A 21,702-nucleotide genomic window follows, 5' to 3' on the forward strand; every position below is an offset into this window, starting at 1 on the left:
GAGATTGCGTTCCTCTGGATACGGTACACCGCGTACATGCTATGGTGCCGCAACACTATCTTAGGCCTCAGGCATTGCAACTTCTTCCCCCAGACTAATTAATGCGAATGATAATTTACCTACTTTTTAAACATCTAAGGAAACAGCTATTTCACAAAAGCTTCCTTCTTTAGTCATTTTAAGTGTATATTTTATTACTTATTTCAAAATAATTTACTGAGCTTGGACATTAAAGCCAAGTCTTAACAGTTAACACTAATTTATTGAAAGAAGAAAAAAGATGAGATGTGATTTATAGTCAAAACAATGGAAGTGGCAACAGATGGTTGCTACTCATGAGAAAGTCTTCCTTACATTGGAAGTAGTAGCTGTAATGACCCTAGCAAGGGTGTCAACACTCACCAGTATGAATCTTCTCATGTCTCTGTAGCAGGTACTTCTGTATGAAACGCATGTCACATTGACTACATTGAAATGGTTTTTCGCCTTAAAATAATTTCACATCCATAAATTAGTTACTGGGTAAAACAACAGTTTATAGTTACTATTTCTGAGGAAAAATAAATCTTACAAGCCCAGATTTGGGGAAATTCCAAATTATCCAAACAAATTGCTTATATTTGTTCATTAACAGAATTTTATTTCCTCTCAAGTTTTCCCCAAATATTTTAAAATTTACATTCTCATCATCACACAAAAATTGGATCTATATCCTTTAAGGAAAAGAGGAAACAAAACAACTTCAAACAGAATTTTTAAAAAATCACAGGGCTGGAGGTACTCTAAAGGACTCTAGCATGCCTTAAACTTTTCCTTTTTATCTGCAGGATGATGCAGCCATCCTGCTCTCTATGGCTAACCATCCCTTTATTCTCTTTCACTTATATCTTCTTCAGGACCTTCAGGTCATCTCTTTTTAGAGAAAATCCTTTCTCATCAAAATTTCTCTTCCGTTAGAGCCTTTCTTTTTAAGTATTCTTAGGTCGGTACTATGCTGAGAAACTTTCCTACAATCCTGAATCTCTCCTACTTTACTAATTTCTCTCCTTCCCTTTTACCAGAGAACCTTATTAATAGAAAGTAGTCTACCCAAGGTCTCACATTCTTCCCCATCCACTGGTGTTTTAACCCCTATACTCCGCTCTCACAAGTTGCCCCTGATCTTTCCTTACTATTTACTTCAATGGTCTTTCCTCAGTTGTCTATCCCTCTCCATCCTCCTGAAGCTTTCTGACTGACGTTGATGGTGTCCTTAAAATTCTCTCTTCTTTTGGTCTCTGGGATACTGCATTTTCCTAATTTATCAAATCTCCCTCCCTCATTACTCCTTTTTTTTTTTTTTTTAAGTCCTTGATTCACCCTACATGTCTAGTCTGTTTCTCTAAAGACCTGTGATTAGTTTTTAGTTCTCCTCTCTACAATTGCAGGATCTTAGCCATCATCTGTCAAATTCTACCTGGCTGTCCTGTGCAGAAAAATAAAGGTTGACAGGCTTTTCAAAGTACATTCTTTAATCATTTCTCTAACTAAAAGGAACACATTAAGCCAAATAATTTTTCTGACCACAACTATCTAATTAATTTTGCACATCCAATGCTCACTGTTTTCCAATGTAACAGTTTTGCTCTTTTCTTCTGACACTCTGGCCTATAAAGTCTCTGATCTTGAAGTATCAGGTTAGCTATGGTCTTAGGAATGAATGACATTTATGGGAGATGAAAATAGCAAAGATAATAATTTTAATGGCAATAAGCCCATTTTAATTCAAGAAATACCTGTATGAATGAAGACATGTCTCTGTAAGTGATAGTTCGTTCTAAAGGCAGCATTGCAGTGCTCACAAACATGAGATTTAGGGGTTTTCAAACCAAGTGATCCATCCTCATTTATTGTAAGGATCTAGTTAAAAAAAAAAAGGCAAAAACAAAAGAAAGAAGTTTTTATAACGTAATTAAATACTAATTTATAAAAAAGATAATGCCTTTTAATGCAAACAATGGTCACCAGAGATTATGAATTTTTTTTTTCCCTAAATAATCTTGAAAAAACTGTAATGTTATCATTAATGGTAAGGAAGTACAATGTGGCTCAGAATGGGTAAAAATTACTAATAAAATCCTGGAAGCTATTTAAGTAAGATCTTAGTACTCTGCCCCTCCCCCTCCAATGCTGACGCGCAATGGAGTCCTAAGTGTTCTCTGTTAGGGAGTTCAGCTATGTTCTCAACTTTAAATCCTCACAAAAGCAGGACAAACATCTACATTTTAGACACCACCTAAACATAATCACAAGGGAGTGGTTAAATAAATCATGAAAAATACAATTTAGTATTATGAAGTTACAAAATAAATGAGAAAGCTCTCTATATACTTAGATGGAAAGAGCTCCAGGATTTATTGTTCAGTAAAAAAACCAAGGTTTACAACCAGGTGTATGTTTTCACTAATTTGTATACACAAGGGAGTATATATAGGAATATTTACATTTGCTTACATATATGTAAGAACTGTTTGAGTAGGATATACACTAAAATGAATATAAGCTTGGTTACAGGGCTGGAGAAATGAGCAGATGGGAGACAGGGGTGAGAGGGAGACTTTGTACTGTACACATTTAAAACAATTTTTTGGACCATATAAATGCTTACCTACTGAACTTTTTTTTTTCCTTTTTCAATGGAGAGAAAACTAAGTTCTGTAGCCATCCTAGAGTAGAACTTGGAGTCTAGCTCAGTCTAGGATCTCTAAGGCTAGTCTAACATTATTAAAGTATTGCTAAACATATTCCTAAAAATATCTGCTGGGTAAACAAATTAGAGGTGAGTATGAAGCGGGAAGATAAAAGACAAATCAATCTTATTTTCCTAGGCTTCTTGAAGTTAGGAATGTTGTGGACCCAATCTGGATATGGCCAGAGAGAAGAAACTCTGCCTGGGCCTCATGTATTCCAATTTACCAACTACTTATGTAACACACAACATTAAACTGCCTCTCTAATGGCTGAGTAAAATGATAAATGCCTCCTTTTTTCATATTGAGATGAGAAATAAGATGGAAGACTATGACAGGGAGATAAGAAGCAAAGAAAACTAGGAGGTAAGATCAGGAGGAACATGGCAAGTCAGGGGGAAATGTGTTGGAGGTAGGAGCATACACAGTTGGAGCTAAGAAATTGTGTCCAACACAGGGTAGAGAAATCTGGGAAACACCTCGAGAAATATAAAGGTCTGTGGAAACTAATTAGGGTCTACAAGTACATAGATAGCTATGACCCCTTCTCAAACCTAGGTGAAAAGGGAAGTACAAAAAAAAAGAAAAAAGGCTTTAATCTTTTTTTTTTTAAACTTTAAATTCAGGAACAGTTAAGCCTATACTGTATGTAAATCAATGGTTAATTATTATGTAAATTATACAGGGCATTTGGGTTCTAGGCAAACTGCCAATGTGGTCAACAATGCTTCAAAGACTATGCGCTAAAGTCAGAGGGAAACATTTGGCAGGAGAATGGAAGTGGGTGTCACAGCTTCCTGAAGAGAGTCAGTGAGGATGGAAAGTTTCATCTCTGGCCATTCAGTGAAAAATTTTTTCAACCCCTCCAAGCCACATAATAATATGCAAGTTAACACTGCAAAAAGAAAAACACAAAGTCTTTTAAAATATGATTCAAAATATCCCTAGCATAAAACAAAATGAAAATGTTAAATAAAAAAACTAAGAACATGATAGGACCAGGTATTTTTTCACATGTGTTGATAACAAATGACAAGATCCAAGTGCCAAAAAACATGGCAGCTCAATAGCTTTCTGTGGCATAGCAACTGCAGCGAAAGGCTTTGTGGGGAACGAATCTGGCCCAAGTTACTAAATGTGAAACGGATGTAATCCTTGCCTGGACAGAGCCCTATTATAAAGAGAGTTAAGGACTTCAAGGTCATTGTTTTCTGGCACTAGAGGTAATGCTGCTTTTCATTATGGATTCAAGGCTTAAAAAGGTGGATTTTTATGGATGAAACAACTACCACTGCCTCATAAATAAAAAGACTGAAAAATCTAATATTTTTATAAATCCAAAGACAGAAAGACCAAATTTTGGGGCATTTGATATATCATTCTTCTTTTTTTTAGGCCAGAGTAACAAACATCTTTGTTGACGGGACACAGTAAAATTTATCTTGCCTCAGAAAAAGCATCAATGGTCTTTCCAATTTGTAATCTACTCTAAACATTTCCACCCCATTTTGTCTGTTTTATTCACCACTAAAAAAAAAAAAAAAAAAAAAAAACCCGGTGTTCCAAAAGCTGGCACATAGTCCAGATTCTACAAATCTCTACTGACATAGCTACCTGCTACCTATACCAGATATCCATCACAGTTCACCACTTTATTCTTTTAAAATAATTGTTAAAAGTGATACTTTTCCATTTTTCAAAGTCTTCAGGTCATTAAATTGTGCCATGGAGACAGGACATACAAAGCACAAAGTCCCTTAGTGGTAAACAAATGGCACATTAATGTAGCAACAGTTTCTTGGTATAGACTTGTCTTCTTTTCTTGCTCACACCCTGTCAAGATCTTTTAGTAGAATGTGAAGTACCAGTGAAGTGTATTTGTCTTAGAGATTTAGCAGAGTCTTACCTGCTAAAGATGTTTTTCTTTTTTCTCAACATAAGGAATACTGCATCACTATACAAGTAAATTTTATGAACGCCATTACAACTAAAGAACTTAAATCCCAAGATGCCTATGATACATAGTATTTCCAGGTCCTTTATCTTGTCCCCATCACTGCTACTACAGGAGAAATACGGTATATTATAAAGACCAAGAAATCAGGCTTTATCCAGAGTAATTAGTAATAATCTAAACATTATTCAACATACTTGATTTTTTCCTTAACTATTTAGTAAATTCAAAACAGAATTTTATAAAGAAAGTCTTCAATACCAAATGGAATGCAGCCAATCTGCTTTCCTGATTTCAGAGTCTACTGTAGATATTATTTTCTGTTCTGAGCCCCGTCTGTTCTCGGCTAGCTACCTATATGCACGGTGAAGGTTATCTTAAATAATCTACGAATTTTCATCAGGAAAAGCCCTAAACTCTTTCTATTCAATTCAGACATTTTTCACTCTTCAAGGGTCTCTGCCACTGAATGACTGAAATATGACATATCCCAATGAGAAAAAGTTCTGCTCTCTTAAAAGGCAGACATGATTTTCCCTATTCTACATATGAACTACTGAAGTTATTAAAACATACTTTAAACTTATGGTTAAGATTATATAATATATTGTAAACTAGGTATGTTTTACCATACATTCTTAAATCAATCTAAATCTACTTCTAAACCACCAAAACCCAAAGACAACTTTGAAAAGTTTAACAGTTTACATTTCTCACCTATCATGAGTGGTTTTATTGCAATTGTGAGGAACAGGGAAAGCTTTTAAAATTCTCTTTACTTGCCAAATCCAATGAGAAATTGAAGAACAATGCAACTCAAAAAACATACAACAAAATTGTTTAGAGCAATAACCATCATGAGATTTTAACCATTCTCCTTATCTCTAACATCCCACTCTCACACTGTCATTGTCTTTCATTCTTACTATCAAATTTCATTTTTAAATGGCCAACCTCTGAAAGCTCCAGAACATTAAATTCATAATTGGATAAGAAGGAAATTACACACAACCCAACAAGTATTATGTCATAAAAGCCATGGATTTTCTCCACAGGAAGAGAGTGAAGTTCCACATTCTTCCTCAAGGACAAAGCTTATCAGATTTAATTTTACACATATATTTTCACTTTGGAAAAAGGCTGGTTTAGCCCCAGCTTATAAATATCAGGAAAGAAGACATAAAAAAGGATGTGGACAGCACATTTTTGATTCTGACAGGGAACAGGGGATGTCATACTGAAGATAAAAGATGATGAACTAATAGCAGCACCACACAGAAGGACAACTACAAAGAGGAAGAGAAACAAAGAAATAGCACTAAAACTTAGAGCATTCTGGCCTAATTCAGCATCGAGACAAACAAATCGCAATATCACCTGAGGCCCACATAGAAGAAACGGGATCAGAGATTAACCAAAGAACACAACGAAATCTTTAGTGTATCAGTAACTACTTGGACAGGGAATGGGGAAAGAAGTGTCTCAATCCCACAATCAACAGTAGTGTAAAAGTGGTGTAATTTAGTGAAAAGGAAAGTTAAACCACACAGACGTGAAAAGTCCAAGAGAAAAAGTTACATACTGTGTGATTCCAACTATCTGACATTCTGGAAAAGGCAAAACTATAGAGGCAGTGAAAAGACCAGTGGTCGCCAGGAGATCAAGGGGAGGGATGAAGGATGAACAGGTGGAGCACGAGGCATTTTTAGGGCAGTGAAATCGTTCTGTATAACTATAATGGTGGATATATGACGTTATGCATTTGTCAACATCTACATGACTGTATAACACAGAGGGTAAACCCTAATGTAAAATATGAACTTCAGTTAATAATAACATAACAATATTGCTTAATCAACTGTAACAGAGACCACAGGAATGTGAGGAGAAATAATGCGCAAGAGGGAGGGGGTACATGGGAACTCTCTGTACTTTCAGCACAATTTTTCTGTAAACGTAAAACTGCCCTAAAAAACAGTCTATTAAAAAAAAAGTCCAAGGGCATGACTGTACCGTAAGGATAGTACAATAACTGATGCTCACCATAATGACCCTGAGTTGCAGAAAAGGTTGTTTCTTTCCTGTTTCCTGAATACTAACGCAAAGAAGTATGTGATCTATTTTAAAGATTTACATCAAAAATTAAAAAAAAATTCTTAAGAGTTTAGTTCTCTGGAAAAAATACTTTACCCAGAATACAAAACACCCTGGGAAAATTACATAAATAAAAGACTAATACATTATTTTAACTCATTTCCTTCCTTAATTTTCTCTTAAGTACTATTCCGTATTTCCTGTTTTCATGCCCCATCTTATAATTAGTTATAATTAGTTCATCTTCAAATCCCATTTCTTCCTAAATCAAGGTAATGTGAAGAAAGTATAACAAATGCCTGGTAGTATCTATCTCTCTGTTCCTCTTAATTAAATTTTCCTCATTTTATATCATTCAATTTCAAATCTTTTTGATACTCAAATCTCAAATTCAGAAGAGAACCAATGGTATGTAATAAATTACTGGGAAAGGATTCTTTATATAATTTACAATCTACTTGGTTTGGGGAATATGCACTTCCTCTAATGCAGCTTAACTTGGAATAACCACTTTCTTCTGCTCAGATGACCTCAAGTGCTGTAACACGGTTCCTTTTCTTCAGTAACTAATAAGAGATCCTAGAACGTAACAGGCCCTCAAATTATTTGTTGAATGAATGAAAAAGGAAATACATTTCAGAATAAGGAGAACTCAAAGTGCCCTGCTCTATCTCACTCAATTGCTAGGGCCGATGAAAAAACTTATAAAACGTTTACAATACTAGGTTAGATAACACTGTTATATTTTATTGAAAAGGAGTCTTGGAATTAAATAATGTTAACACAACAAACCTCATAAAATCCTTCTGAGGTGGGAAACGTTATCTCTTAATTCACATAAATCATTAGGAAAGCCAGGTGGTGGCACCTCATTTTTCCAGAAACGTCAACTATCAAGACTTGAGGTTCTTGTCACAAAACAATTTGTGTACTAATTGTCTAATGAGAAACTCATTTGCTCTGTAAACTTTCACCTAAAGCACAATTAAAAAAAAAAAAAAAAAAAAGACCTGAGGTTCTTCAGCTTAAGTGTATATCACCATCTGGAAGAAAGACCTAGTAATTAACCTAGAAAATCCTATGGGGCAGCTCTACTCTGTCACATGGGCTTGCTACCAGTTGAAAACTGACTCAACAGCACCCAACAACGGCGTATCACAATCACCTTGGACTATTTTAAAGTATGTAAGAATCTACAGGGGTGGGGCTGGGCATCTATAATGGAAAAAGCCCTGTAGGTAACTTTAACGCACAGCAAGAAGGGAGCGCCACTGACATGAACGCACCAAACTGAATTAAAATCTTAGACTTCCACACACTGCTAATGAACGTGGTTATCTGTAGTCCCAGCCTACAACAGAGCAAAAATAGATTTAAAGGGCAAAGGAAAGTGATGTTAAGTGGCCACGCAGGCACAGAAATGTAAATATGAATAGCAGGTCATTAAGGAAAGAGACAGTGGAGCAATCAAAAGCTGTCAAAAAACACTGGATAGTCTGGCTGACAGGAGTGTTCAGGGTGAAGGGAAGAAAGCCCCAATATCTCAGCCACCCCAGAGGGCTTCATTACAATACGTGTGATTTAAAACATGTAAAAATCAATCCTGGGACAGCAAAAGCTGGGTTATGTTCAACCATACCATATTTAAAAAGGAAACGATACATTAAAGATTCCCAACAAAGTGGTTAAGATAAAATCTGACATTTAAAAGGGGCAGCCTTCTATTATGTAGAAAATTTACTTTCATAAAGCAGTTTATTCCATGATAGTGTCAAAAAAACTCCATCTAGCTTGATTACCCTCTTCATCAGACATGTTTCCATGTGTATTTTGGCAATTTTCAAATACCAAACATATCTTAAGACAACTAGGTTTTGTCATATGAAAAAGGTTAGAAAGCAATTGTTGCTTTAAAATCCAAGGCAGCTAAGGGTGACCTGACAATGCAGCTCACTGTAGAGCTTATTCTGAAGGGAGCCACATTCATATGAATGTATAAGCTCATTTCCTTTTTTTCCTCTAAAAATCGATCACATTATTTTAACTTCCTACACAGACCCCCAATCTAATGAGACTCAATGACGACACATACTCAAAATATTCACACTGTCAAAATTCAAGATGTGGGAAAGAGCGGAGTCCTCTCAGCATAATTAATTAATAATAATCCTTTGAGAAACTTAAAATTATTCTTCAGGAATTTAAAACACACAACACTTACTGATTTATACACCTGAGGTAAGCTACTTTTCATACAAAGGGCAGAGTTACTTTAATTTTTAAACTCACGCCTGAGAAAATGTAAAATAACTCTCTGGTTATGCCTCAAAGCTTCAAAATTCCAGAAGCTCTCCATTCATCTGGAGACTGCAGACCAACGTTTAAAACAGCCCACAACCATTCATATATAACACATCAGTACAACTTAAAATTAATTCTCAAGTAGGTTTTCAATATTCTCACACCCCTGATATATATTATTTTTAGCCACTTCACCTTTCTACCAATTCCCTAAAAAGACTGCCCTAAAACATTTTCTTATATACATTATGCTTAGAATACGTCAAATTTTTCATCTGGTAATATAGGTATATAAATACTCAACAAATAATATCTTTAGAACTATTATAAAATACGACCTTATAAATGAGTTTAATTATCTCAAATTAGATAAGCAAATATCTTAAGCTCTGTAAAAATCTGACTGTATTGCCTCTATTTTAGAAACACCTAGAACATACCACCAAATGGAGATTCCAAATAACACTCTACTAGAAGGAGAATCACAGTTTAGTTTTAATCAGAATTTCAGAAAGATACCACACTCAGGAATAGTACCAGAAAAATATGGCAATAAAATAACTAAAATGACCTAAAACGTACATATATGTTGTTTTTAGAGACTTGAAATAGATTATCCATAGATCAGTAGTGAACCCAAAGTAATATAATCCGTCATCATCACAAATTATTTTAGAAACAAATCTTTCCTCTCAAAACCTGGTATTGTTCTCTATATCAAGAGCTTGATCTATACCTTCATGAAAAAAGCGGGTGTCATATAAATTACTGGGAAAAAGCAATAAGGCCCCCCAAAAAGTGAGGAACGCTGGAAGGGAGAGAAGAGAATGAGGGAGGGAGGGGAAGGCGGGAGGAGGGAAAAGTGGGAGGGTGGGGAAGGGGGGAGGGGGAGGGAGGGGAAGGGGGAGGAGGAGAAAGTGGGAGGGTGGGGAAGGGGGGAGCGGGAAGAGGGGAAGGGGGAGGAGGAAAAAGTGGGAGGGGGGAAGGGGGAGGGGGAGGGAGGGGAAGGGGGAGGGGGAGGGAGGGGAAGGGGGAGGGGGAGGGAGGGGAAGGGGGAGGGGGGGGAGGGGAAGGGGGAGGGGGAGGGAGGGGGAGGGGGAGGGGGAGGGAGGGGGAGGGGGAGGGGGAGGGAGGGGGAGGGGGAGGGAGGGGGAGGGGGAGGGAGGGGAAGGGGGAGGGGGAGGGAGGGGAAGGGGGAGGGGGAGGGAGGGGAAGGGGGGACATACAAGCATCAGACATGAAATATCAAATGCCCATAAGAATGAAAAAAGTTTAATATGACTGGTAACTAAAGAAATGCAAATTTAAACTATAATGAGGCAGCCACTTTCAGCTCTAAAATAAGCAAAGTCTCCTATTCAAGGCTGGCGAGAGTGTATGAATGGCCCTGGTCCAACATTCCTGAAAGGAGTACCATTATGGACACCCTTTTAAAAGCTCCCACCCTTTGATTGCGTAGTGCACAAAGGTCCATACACAAATACGAGTACAGCAGGATTGAAAATCGAGAGAAAGAGAACACAACTTAAACGTCCAACAACAGGGTAATCGTTAAATATGCTGTTACACTGAAAAATATTATGCAGCTAATAAAAATGTTTACAAAACCATAATACTCTAAGTGTAAATACAGCTTATATACACTTAAGCATTTAAAATCAGGAAATTAAAACACACACACAAGGCTTTTAAAACATAGAATGGGAATGTGGCAGAAAATTAAGGAAATGTCAAAATGTGACTATGGGTTACCTTAGTCTCTGTATTTTTCAAAATTTGCTATAGTGGGCATACTTAAATATCTCAAAAGCAATGGTATGCTGGAAAATGTTTAATGACCTGTTAGTCAAAGGGTTGGGAAGTGTTTGCTGATTTCCATGGTATAAATACTCTCATACAGCCAATTTCCAGTTACCAATGGTTTTAGAAACTGGGTTGCAAAATTCCTAAAATCAGCACACCACTGAGTCCAAAAGCATACAAAATATATAAATATCATCTTTTAAAAAAAAAAGCTTCATTCATTACATGAAGGAAGAAAAAAAAGATGAAAAATAGTAACTACAAAGATGTAAGTACACTGCAGAGTTCAGGGAATTAGTAGGAATACCAAAAATTTCACTGTACTAAAAAGAGGGAGAAAAAGCAGGCAACTCCTAATATTTACTGCATCACCTGTTTACAAATTCATTCATTCACCTATAATACGTTTATTGAGGGCCTGCTATGCCTACTAATTCACATTCTTGGGCTACAGCTATGACTAAAACAAAGTCCCTGCCCTCATGGAGCTTACATTCTATGACAGGTAGCCCACAGTCTTTTTTCCTGATGAACAATTAGTATTGAATCTTCCTGAAACCTTTATATTAAAATAAGTAAAACTACTGAATGAGAAAACAAGGTCACTGCCTACCATCTGCTCATTTTCAGAGAAAAGAGAAACGTGGAGAAAGAAAAGTTCATTTTTTAGAAAAAAGAGAGGCATGGTTAAAGTAGAAGTGGGGCAAACAGTGAGAGACATGGCCCACCACCTCCATGCAGGCATGCATCCCTTGTTCCCTCCTGGTGAAGCTGGTGTGGCCCTCCAGCCTTAATAGCCACGTGACTTTTGCTTCTGTCTTACGGGCCAGCCAGGTTACTGTTCATGAGATTAGCCAACGGTTTGGGATTAAGAGGTCAGGAACCACCATTTTAATATATTCTCTTACTTTTGCAGGAGAACGCTGTTTCCTCTTCTTCTTTTTCTGTAAGTCTACTGGTTCTCTGATTTGTTTTTTGTCTCTCATCAGTTGCTCAGATACATCAGTAAAAGTAATTTCCTGCTTTACACTTATCTGTTAAAAAAAAAAAGGCAACTTTAGAAATGAATAAAAAATCCATGTGACAAAAAGCCAGTGCATGTTTAATCTTTTGCTAAAACCTACATATGGGTGCTCCCAGAATGACTATTTATATGTCTATGCCAACTGAATAGTCTTAAAGAATTCCTTAATAGGCAAACGAAAAATAAGAATCAAGAGTACATAACTGAAGATTTAAAAACAAAACTATCTGGAAAAAAAGATGAAAGATGTCCTGGGAAAGACGATCATAGAACCTAGCAAAACGAAGTGTAAGTCAGAACACAGTAACAGTGATTTCATTCCCACATTTAAGGAAACTGATGCTGAAGTTAAAAGCACAAGAAAAGGTTAAATACCTAAAATCAATAAAATATTGGGGGATAAAAGGGGTATCTAGGCATCTCGATGGGCTCTCCCTCAATTTATAAAATATCAAGAAAACAATACATTCTCACAGTGACAAAAAAAGAAAATACAAAATTCCAAAAGATGATCACATCAAAAGAAAGGCAAGACGAACTAACTGAAAATTATTTTTGTGCTCAACACTTCTGACAAGATCTTAGCCAGTATTTTCCTGGCCTTCTACTACAAAACATGACCAAATATGTGTTTATCGAATTGCATGTAGATGGCTTTAGGGCACTACTTTGCACAAGACAAAATGCTAACTACACAACAGAGAAACACTACGAGAAACAGTAAGGTTTCACCAATGCTATGCTATCTTTAGGTCTTGGTTCTCACAGATACAAAAGAGTTGGTTGTCCTAAAAAATTAATTCACTAAGGTCCTAAGACCACTGATGGTAACATCAATCCTTATCAGATTTGATGGTGTTCTGTCATCCACTCCTCATTGCTACATTTTCAGTCTGTCCTTGAAATGAAAACACAGTGATCTTAAAACTAACTCAACAGGCTATGAAATGCATTAAAAATCCTTGAGAATAATCCCGGAAGTACAATGTGCTAATGGTCACATTTTCAAAAAACACACTTAAAGAACGATACAGAAGATTATGAACATCTTACAGATTCTTAGTGTAAAGTTGGGAGCCAGGTATACAGAAGGGGCTCATGGGGAAAACGCAACATGAACCAGGGATTTCAGATTGACAAAATAAGAAATTGCAAGCTTTCCTGGGTTCCTGAAATGTAGGCAGTATATATATACCATCCTATAATGTATAAATTCATAAAGAGAATTACAAATCAAGGAGAGCTTTGGCACAAAAACATGATGTAAAATGATGATTTAGCTAATAATTCTATCAGGTTACCGAACAGTACTAGTCCCATCCTTATGAATTCTTTCAGTGTCATTTATACAGAACATAAAACAGAACGTGGAAATCGCCACCAACACAGCTTTGGAATACACATCCTACCACCTCTGAAGTGATGTTTACTGAAACACAACTACCTGGGCTGGGTACGAGACAAGGATAAATGATAAACACTAAGTAGCTATGTTTTATTCTGTAGGGCCACCAAAAAGTACTTTAAAGATTTTGGTCAGCTTATAAATTGGAAAGAAATCATGAAAATATAACAAGCGAGAGTGCCAAGTAGAGCATAAGCCGGATTCACAAATAAGCTCTACCATTAGCAACTATTCACAAGCCAGAGAGCCTTTATGTACAGACACTGAAAAAAGATTAATACCTATGTACCTTATTTTCAAATATAAGGCATATTATGAAAGCACAGACCCAAATGGGAAGTATCAATGGATCCAAGCAGAGTGAATGTCAACAGACACAGCAAGCTACACTTTCGGATGCTCCAGGAGGTTAATCACTCATAAGTGGGATAAAGTAATCTCCTCTATATATAACTTGTCACCACACACTAAAGCATACAGTCCAGTCTGAGGTGCTTGGAAAGCATGTCGGTAAATTTAAAAACTAAAGAGATGGGTACGAGAATGATAAGACAGCTAGAAAGAATGAGTTGCAAAAAGTATGGAAAAAACATAAGCCTTCTTTGGCCCAAGGACAACTATAATAGTCTACGAAAACTTCCTAGGCATGGCAAGAGATAGCATAATAATTCATCCGTAAGTTGTCTACCCTTTCCGTGAAACCTTCCAAAGGAAAACATTAATTGTGTGTTCTCAGTATTACTTTTCACCTGAAATAAAACAAATTAATCAAAGCAGGCATCAGCAGAGCTGTGGTATTTGAAAAAGCTGATTTGCTGAATTTTTGAAACATATCCATAAAAGCATCAAGAAAAGCTAGTCAGAGCCGTGACGCAAATAGATATATGCACACTCGTGTTCACTGCAGCATTATTCACAGTAGCAAAAAGATGGAAACAACCTGAGTGCCCAACAGAGGATGGATCAAATAACTGTAGAATATATACACAATAGGATACTATGCAATAATAAACAACAATGCTGAAGCCACAAAACATTTCACAACATAGATGTATCTGGAGGACGTTATGCTCAGCGAAACAAATCAATCACTGAAGGACAAATGCTGTACAAGACCACTACTGTAAAGTAACAACAAAAGGTTTACACACAGGAAAAAAAAAAAAACTCTTTGACGGTTACCAGGGATGGGAGGAAGAGAAAGGGAAAACTACCAATTAGGTAGAAGACATGAGTTAGTATCGGTGAAGGGAAAGACAATACATAATATGGGGGATGTCAGTACAACATGACCAAGGCAAGAGAGGACACTGCGCAGAACGTAAGAATAAAGGGCAACTTATGGTAACTACTATAACTTAGACAATCCTGCAGCAATAGTTTAACAAACAATAATTTACAAAAGGACAAATAGGTATATAGATACATCAAGAGGTGTGGGAGGATGTAATGGAACACACCCATCGATAAATATAGGTTTAGTGATAGATATTTCTACATACATGATTGTAGGTGTGGCTCATTTAGAACACACAAGGGCTAAAGTCAGAGAAATCTCTTAGACATAACCAAATACCTTGTGGGATGAAGTTCCTAAGCTAGAAGACACAGGACCATAGACTTGGGGGCGGCATCTATGTCAAGTGGCACAAGAAAGTAAGTAAAGACAATATCCTGCCATCCTACCTTGGTGAGTAGTGTCTGGGGTCTTAAAAGCTTGCAAACGGCCATCTAAGACATAACTACTGCTCTCTTCCCATCAGAAGTGAGGGGAAGTGAAGGAGGCAAAAGACTCACAGTCTACATGACCCTAAGACCAGAAGAACTAGATGATGACCAGATGCTACTACCAACTGCTCTGACTGGGATCACAATATGGGGTCCTAGATAGAGTGGCAGAAAATTATAGAACAAAAAAATCAAATTCACAAAAAAGATCAGACTTACTAGTCTAACAGAGACTGGAAGAACCTCTAAGACTAAGGCCCTAAGACACCCTTCTGACCTGGAAATAAAGCCATTCCCAGCAACCACCTCCCAGCCAAACAACAGACAAGCACGTAAGAGAAACAATAACACCCAAGAGGAACGTACTCTTTAGAACAATTATGAGAAAACAGAAAGGGGTAGATAATCAGGCCAAAAGAAAATAGGGAAACCAGGGCAGAAACGGGGAGAGGGCTGACACACTGTGGGGAATGAAACCGAGGTCATGTAATATTTTATGTACGAACTATAGATCAGGAAGCTATTTTGCTCTGTCAACTTTCACCTAAAACACAATTAAAAAAGAAAACCAACAGCCTAAGAAATATATCAGATTTTTAAAAAACAAAACAAAACTTGTAGTTTCGTCCTATCACTGGAGTTATACCATTTCAGCTAGTCCACTAGTACCCTTCTGTCCACATTCCACTCCATTAATTTCAACGCTGCTCCTGCTCCTGCTACCAGCCCAGAAATACCATCACCATCATCACCACCCTACCCACCCTTCTTTTATCGGATTTGACTAAACCCAGACATTTTTCCTCCAAAAACTCAGCCTCCTGCTCATCCACCTATCCATTCTCCCTCTAGCCTCTCACTCTGATTACTATAGTAGCTTCAGGCATGACTCCCAGTTCCTATCTATCTTCTGAACTCACCCAACTTCCTCACTAACACTAACATCCTCAGAAAAGGTAGAGTCTTATTGTGTTATGATTCCTTGCCCCTTACTTCTGCCCAAGGAGGGGATTTCTTGTAAGTTCTAAAATCTCTCAAGTATCCTGGGGTTTTTTTTCTCATTTTCAATCTCTCCCTCTTTCTTCTCCTGACCTTAAACATAAATACCCACCGCTGTCGATTCCAACTCATAGCAACCCCACAGGGTTTCCAAGACTAAATTTCTACAGAAGCAGACCACCACATCTTTCTCCTACGCAACTGCTGGTGGTTTAGAACCACCGACCTTTCGGTTAGGAGTTGAGCACATTAACCACTGCGCAATCAGGGTTCCTTAAACATAAACAGGTCTCTCTATGTAGAATGGCACCTTGGTGGCATAGTGGTTAAGAGCTTGGCTGCTAAACAAAAGGTCAGCAGTTAGAATCCACCAGCAGCTAATTGGAAACTCTATGGGGCCCTTTTACTTTGTTGGATAGGGTCGTTACAAGTCAGAATCACTTGAGGCAATGTTTTTTTTTTTTTTCTTTATATTGAAAAAAGCCTTCCCCTGATTCTAATTACTAATAACTCAAGCCCAGAATGCAGAATGGCTTAGGGACTCATTTAATTTCTGACCTAATAATAAACTGTCTTACTTTCGTATTTATTTCATGTACCCATATCTTGTCTTGATATATTAAAGGAAAGTATTTTTCTTTGGTATTTCCCATAATAGCTTTCATGCATTTATTTATTCATCAGCTACTAAGTACCTACTATGTGCTAAACTCAGTCACTCTAATGTAACAGAAAACATTTACTTAGATCCTAATATGTGCAGAGCACCATTCTAGATTCTAGAAACTGAGGTCTCCTTTTCAAAGGTCTTAAAATCTAAGTAAAAACCAAAGACCAATCAACACAGCGGCTGCAACAATGGGCCCAGGCGTAACAAGGACCGTGAGGACGGCGCAGGGCTGGGCAGCATTCCGTTCTATTGCAGGCAGGGTCGCTGTGAGTCAGAACCGGCTCAACGGCACCTAATAACAAAATCTAAATGGAGAGTTACACGATGCTCATTACAACAAAAAAAGAACTAGTAACTCAAGACCGCACAAGTCAAGCTCCCATAAAATGAATGGTACAGGCACTAAGGGCAGGAATTCAAAGGGAGAAAAAAGAGCTGAAATAACTGCAAAAGGCTTCACAGACAGAACAACAGACATAATCAAACCTGCAAGTTGATGTATTTATATACATCTCCCCCTTTAATTTTTTCTTCCAAACCTGCTATCCTTCTCAACGTCTTTCCTCCAGACTCAGTAATTTTAATCAGTGAAACAACAAATGTGAAAGTATCTAAAATAATGTTGCCAGATAGACTGCATGATGAATAAATACTTCACTTGGTTTGCAAATCTACAAGTATTCCTTCCCAGTATCCTCCATGCACCCCCCACTGCATCTGTTTCATCCCGGCCTTGCTGCCTTACGGCATTCTCATCCCCCGACGTATTCGTCCAAAAATAAATCAACGCTAAACTCGGTTTTCATGCTCTCCATGGTCAGTGGTATCAATTATAAGCTCTCCAGCACAGTTTTTAAGATTCTACATAGTCTACTTTCCAGAAAAGACCTAGGTCACCTGACAGAAGTGCCTGTCCTTGCCATCGCTCCTCTCCATTGCAAACTTTTCCGGAGCCCTCTGTCCCTTTCGATTTTTAGTGTTTCCATCCTATCAACAGGCCTCACTCCTGCCGGAGTGAAAGGAAGGCGCTGTTCTGCTCTCCTCTACACCTGGGCTACTGACTCCACCCCCAGCATCTCCAGGGCTCTGCTGCTTTGCCACCACTCTGAAACAGTCAGGCTTCTCGACTCTACCTGCTCCTCCTCCTCTACCTAAAAGCACACTCAAGTATCTCCTCTGAAATAAAGTCTCCTGACCAAAATGTTTCCAACTACTCTCCTTATGGCCAAATTTTCTGAAAGAATAATCTACAGTCCACAGACAAAGACAAAATAAATTGTTCCTAAATTTAAAGAAGTGGTTATTCTGAGAGTAAAAGTAGTACCCATCCCATTGCCGTCGAGTTGATCACGACTCACAGAGACCCTATGGGACAGGAGAGCTGTCCCATAGGGCTTCCAAGGAGTGGCTGGTGGACTCAAATGGGCAAAAAAATTTTTATTTATTTTTTTTATTTTAAGTGAAAGTTTACACATCAAGTCAGTCTCTCATACAAAACTTTATATACCTTGCTAGAAACCCTGGTGGTGTAGTGGTTAAGTGCTATGGCTGCTAACCTAAAGGTTGGCAGTTCAAATCCACCAGGCGCTCCTTGGAAACTCTGTGGGGCAGTTCTACTCTGTCCTATAGGGTCGCTATGAGTCCAGATAGACTTGACGGCAGTGGGTTTGTTTTTTTGGTTATATACTCCTAGTTGCTCTCCCCCTAATGAGACAGTACATTCCTCCCCTCCACCCTGTGTTTCCATGTCCTCCTCGGCCCTCTCATCTCCCTTCCAGACAGGAGCTGCCCAGATAGTCTCCTGTGTCTACCTGATCCAAGAAGCCCACTCCTCTCCAGTATCATTTTCTGTCTTGTTGTCCAGTCCAATCCTTGTCTGGAGAGTTGGCTTCAAGAATGGTTCCTGTCTTGGGCTAAAAGAAGGTCTCGGGACCATGACCTCTGGGATCCCTCTGGTCTCAGTCAGACCATTAAGTCTAGTCTTTTTACTAGAATTTGGGGTCTGCATCCCACTATTCATCTGCTCCTTCAGGGATTCTCTATTGTGCTCCCTGTCATGGCAGTCATCAGTTGTAGCTGGGCACCATCTAGTTCTTCTGGTCTCAGGATGATGTAGTCTTTGATTTATGTGGCCCATTCTGACTCATGGGCTCATACTTACCTTGTGTATTTGGTGTTCTTATATTCCCCTTTGCTCCAGGTGGGTTAAGACCAATTGTTGCATCTTAGATGGCCACTTGCTAGCATCAAACAGGCAACTTTTTGGTTAGCAGCCAAGCTCTTAACCACCGCACCACCAAGACGCCAAAAGTAGTACACAGACATATAAGAAGGATGCATTTAATTTCCCAGGAAGAAATCTGTCGCAAATGTTGTCTGGGAAACACTCAAGTTGGATCAAGGATCAAGGTTAATACCACCAGTAACAAGACATATCCCCTAATAGAAAGGGCCTTGGGTGGCACAGTCTGTGCGCAACTTACAAACCCACCCAGCAGCACCACGGAAGAAAAGCCTGAAGATCTGTTTTCATAAAGATTACAGCCAAGAAAACCCTATGCAGCAGTTCTACTCTAACATAAGGGATGACCATGAATTGGGATGAACTCAACAGCAACAGGTTTGATATGACACAACATCAGTTCTGTGTGATTCTTGTCAAAAGCACCTAAATTCAATAAATGAAACAGAGAATAGAAAAACAATTGAAAGCATCAACGATCAAACACTGGCTCTCTGAAAAGATCAACAAAATTGACAAAACACTGACCAAACTGACGGAAAAAAAACAGGAGACGATGCAAGTAACTCGAAAAAGAAATGAGATGGGTGATATCACAACAGACCCAACTGAAATAAAAAGGATTGTAACAGAATACTACGAAAAACCGTACTCCAATAAATTTGAAAACCTAAAGGAAACGGGCAAATTTCTAGAAACGCACTACCTACCTAAACTAAGACAAACCAAGGTAGAAAAACTAAATAAACCCATGACAAAAGAAGAGACTGAAGAGATAATAATAATAAACTCCCAACAAAAAAAAGTCCTGACCCCTATGGCTTCACTACAGAATTCTACCAAACTTTCAGGGAAGAGTTAACTAAAGGTATTTCAGACCACAGAAAAGGAAGGAATACTCCCAAACACACTCTTTGAAGCCAGCATGACCCTGACACTAAAGCCAGGTAAAGACACCACAAAAACAGGAAATTACAGACCAATATCCCTCATGAAAATAGATACAAAAATCCTCAACAAAATTCTAGCCAATAGTATTCAACAGAATCCAACAGCATATCAAAAAAATAATTCATCATGACCAAGTGGGATTCATACCAGGTATGTAGGGATGGTTCGACTTCAGAAAATCAATCCATGTGTAATCCACCACATAAATAAAACAAAGATAAGAACCACATGATCTTATCAATTGATGCAGAAAAGGCATTTGACAAAGTCCAACACCCATTCATGATAAAAACTCTCAGCAAAATAGGAGCAGAAAGGAAATTCCTTGACACAATAAAGGGCATTTATACAAAGCCAACAGCCAATATCATTCTAAACAGAGAAAGAAAGCATTCCCCTTAAGAACAGGAACCACACAAGGATGCCCTTTATCACCACTCTTATTCAACACTGTGCTGGTGGCCCTCGAGGACAGCGCAATAAGGGAAGAAAAAGAAACAAAAGGCATCCAAATTGGCAAGGAAGAAGTAAAAGTATCCCTATTTGCAGATGATAGTATCTTATACACAGAAAACCCCAAAGAATCTACAAGAAAACTATTGGAACTAATAGAACATTTCGGCAAAGTATCAAGAGACAAGATAAACCTAAAAATCAGCTGGATTCCTCTACACCAACAAAGGGAACATCGAAAAGGAAATCACCAAATCAATACCATTCACAATAGCCCCCAAGAAGATAAAGTATTTAGGAATAAATCTAACTAGAGGCCTAAAAGACCTCTGCAAAGAAAACTACAAAATACTACCGGGAGAAACTAAAAGAGGCCTGTTGTTGTTGTTAGGTGCTGTCGAGTCGGTTCCAACTCATAGTGACCCTGTGCACACCAGAAAGAAACACTGCCCGGTCCTGCGCCATCCTTACAACTGTCGTTATGCTTGAGCCCATTGCTGCAGCCACTGTGTCAATCCACCTTGTTGACGGTCTTCCTCTTTTCCGCTGACCCTGCATGATGTCCTTCTCCAGGGACTGATCCCTCCTGACAACATGTCCAAAGAACGTAAGACGCAGTTTCGCCATCCTTGCCTCTAAGGAGCATTCTGGCTGCACTTCTTCCAAGACAGATTTGTTCGTCCTTTTGGCAGTCCATGGTATATTCAATATTCTTTGCCAACACCACAATTCAAAAGCGTCAACTCTTCTTCGGTCTTCCTTATTCATTGTCCAGCTTTCGCATGCAAATGATGTGATTGAAAATACCATGGCTTGGGTCAGGCCCACCTTAGACTTCAGGGTGACATCTTTGCTCTTCAATACTTTGAAGAGGTCCTTTGCAGCAGATTTACCCAATGCAATGCGTCTTTTGATTTCTTGACTGCTGCTTCCATAGCTGTTGATCGTGGATCCAAGTAAAATGAAATCCTTGACAACTTCAATCTTTTCTCCGTTTATCATGATGTTGCTCATTGGTCCAGCTGTGAGGATTTTTGTTTTCTTTATGTTCAGGTGCAGTCCATACTGAAAGCTGTGGTCTTTGATCTTCATTAGTAAGTGCTTCAGGTCCTCTTCACTTTCAGCAAGCAAGGTTGTGTCACCTGCATAACGCAGGTTATTAATGACTCTTCCTCCAATCCTGATGCTCTGTTCTTCTTCATATAGTCCAGCTTCTCGGATTATCTGTTCAGCATAAAGATTAAATAGGTATGGTGAAAGAATACAACCCTGGAGCACACCTTTCCTGACTTTAAACCAATCAGTATCCCCTTGTTCTGTCCGAACAACTGCCTCTTGATCTATGGAAA

At 38.3% G+C, this 21,702-nt stretch overlaps 1 protein-coding gene across 5 annotated transcripts in view; it reads right to left on the bottom strand.

Annotated features, from left to right (window-relative positions):
- ZNF148 (zinc finger protein 148) overlaps positions 1 to 21,702 on the bottom strand; it is a 155,650-nt gene that overhangs the window by 52,306 nt on the left and 81,642 nt on the right. For all 5 annotated transcript variants that reach the window (XM_049878823.1, XM_049878829.1, XM_049878837.1 and 2 more), the window contains 3 exons: positions 11,790 to 11,915; positions 1,776 to 1,899; positions 403 to 486 (listed from right to left, as the gene is read on the bottom strand). In XM_049878823.1, coding sequence (XP_049734780.1) covers positions 403 to 486; positions 1,776 to 1,899; positions 11,790 to 11,915 — 334 coding nt within the window. The remainder of the gene's footprint in view (positions 1 to 402; positions 487 to 1,775; positions 1,900 to 11,789; positions 11,916 to 21,702) is intronic.

Source organism: Elephas maximus, chromosome 1 (genome assembly GCF_024166365.1).
Source record: "Elephas maximus indicus isolate mEleMax1 chromosome 1, mEleMax1 primary haplotype, whole genome shotgun sequence".
NCBI classification, from domain to species: domain Eukaryota; kingdom Metazoa; phylum Chordata; class Mammalia; order Proboscidea; family Elephantidae; genus Elephas; species Elephas maximus.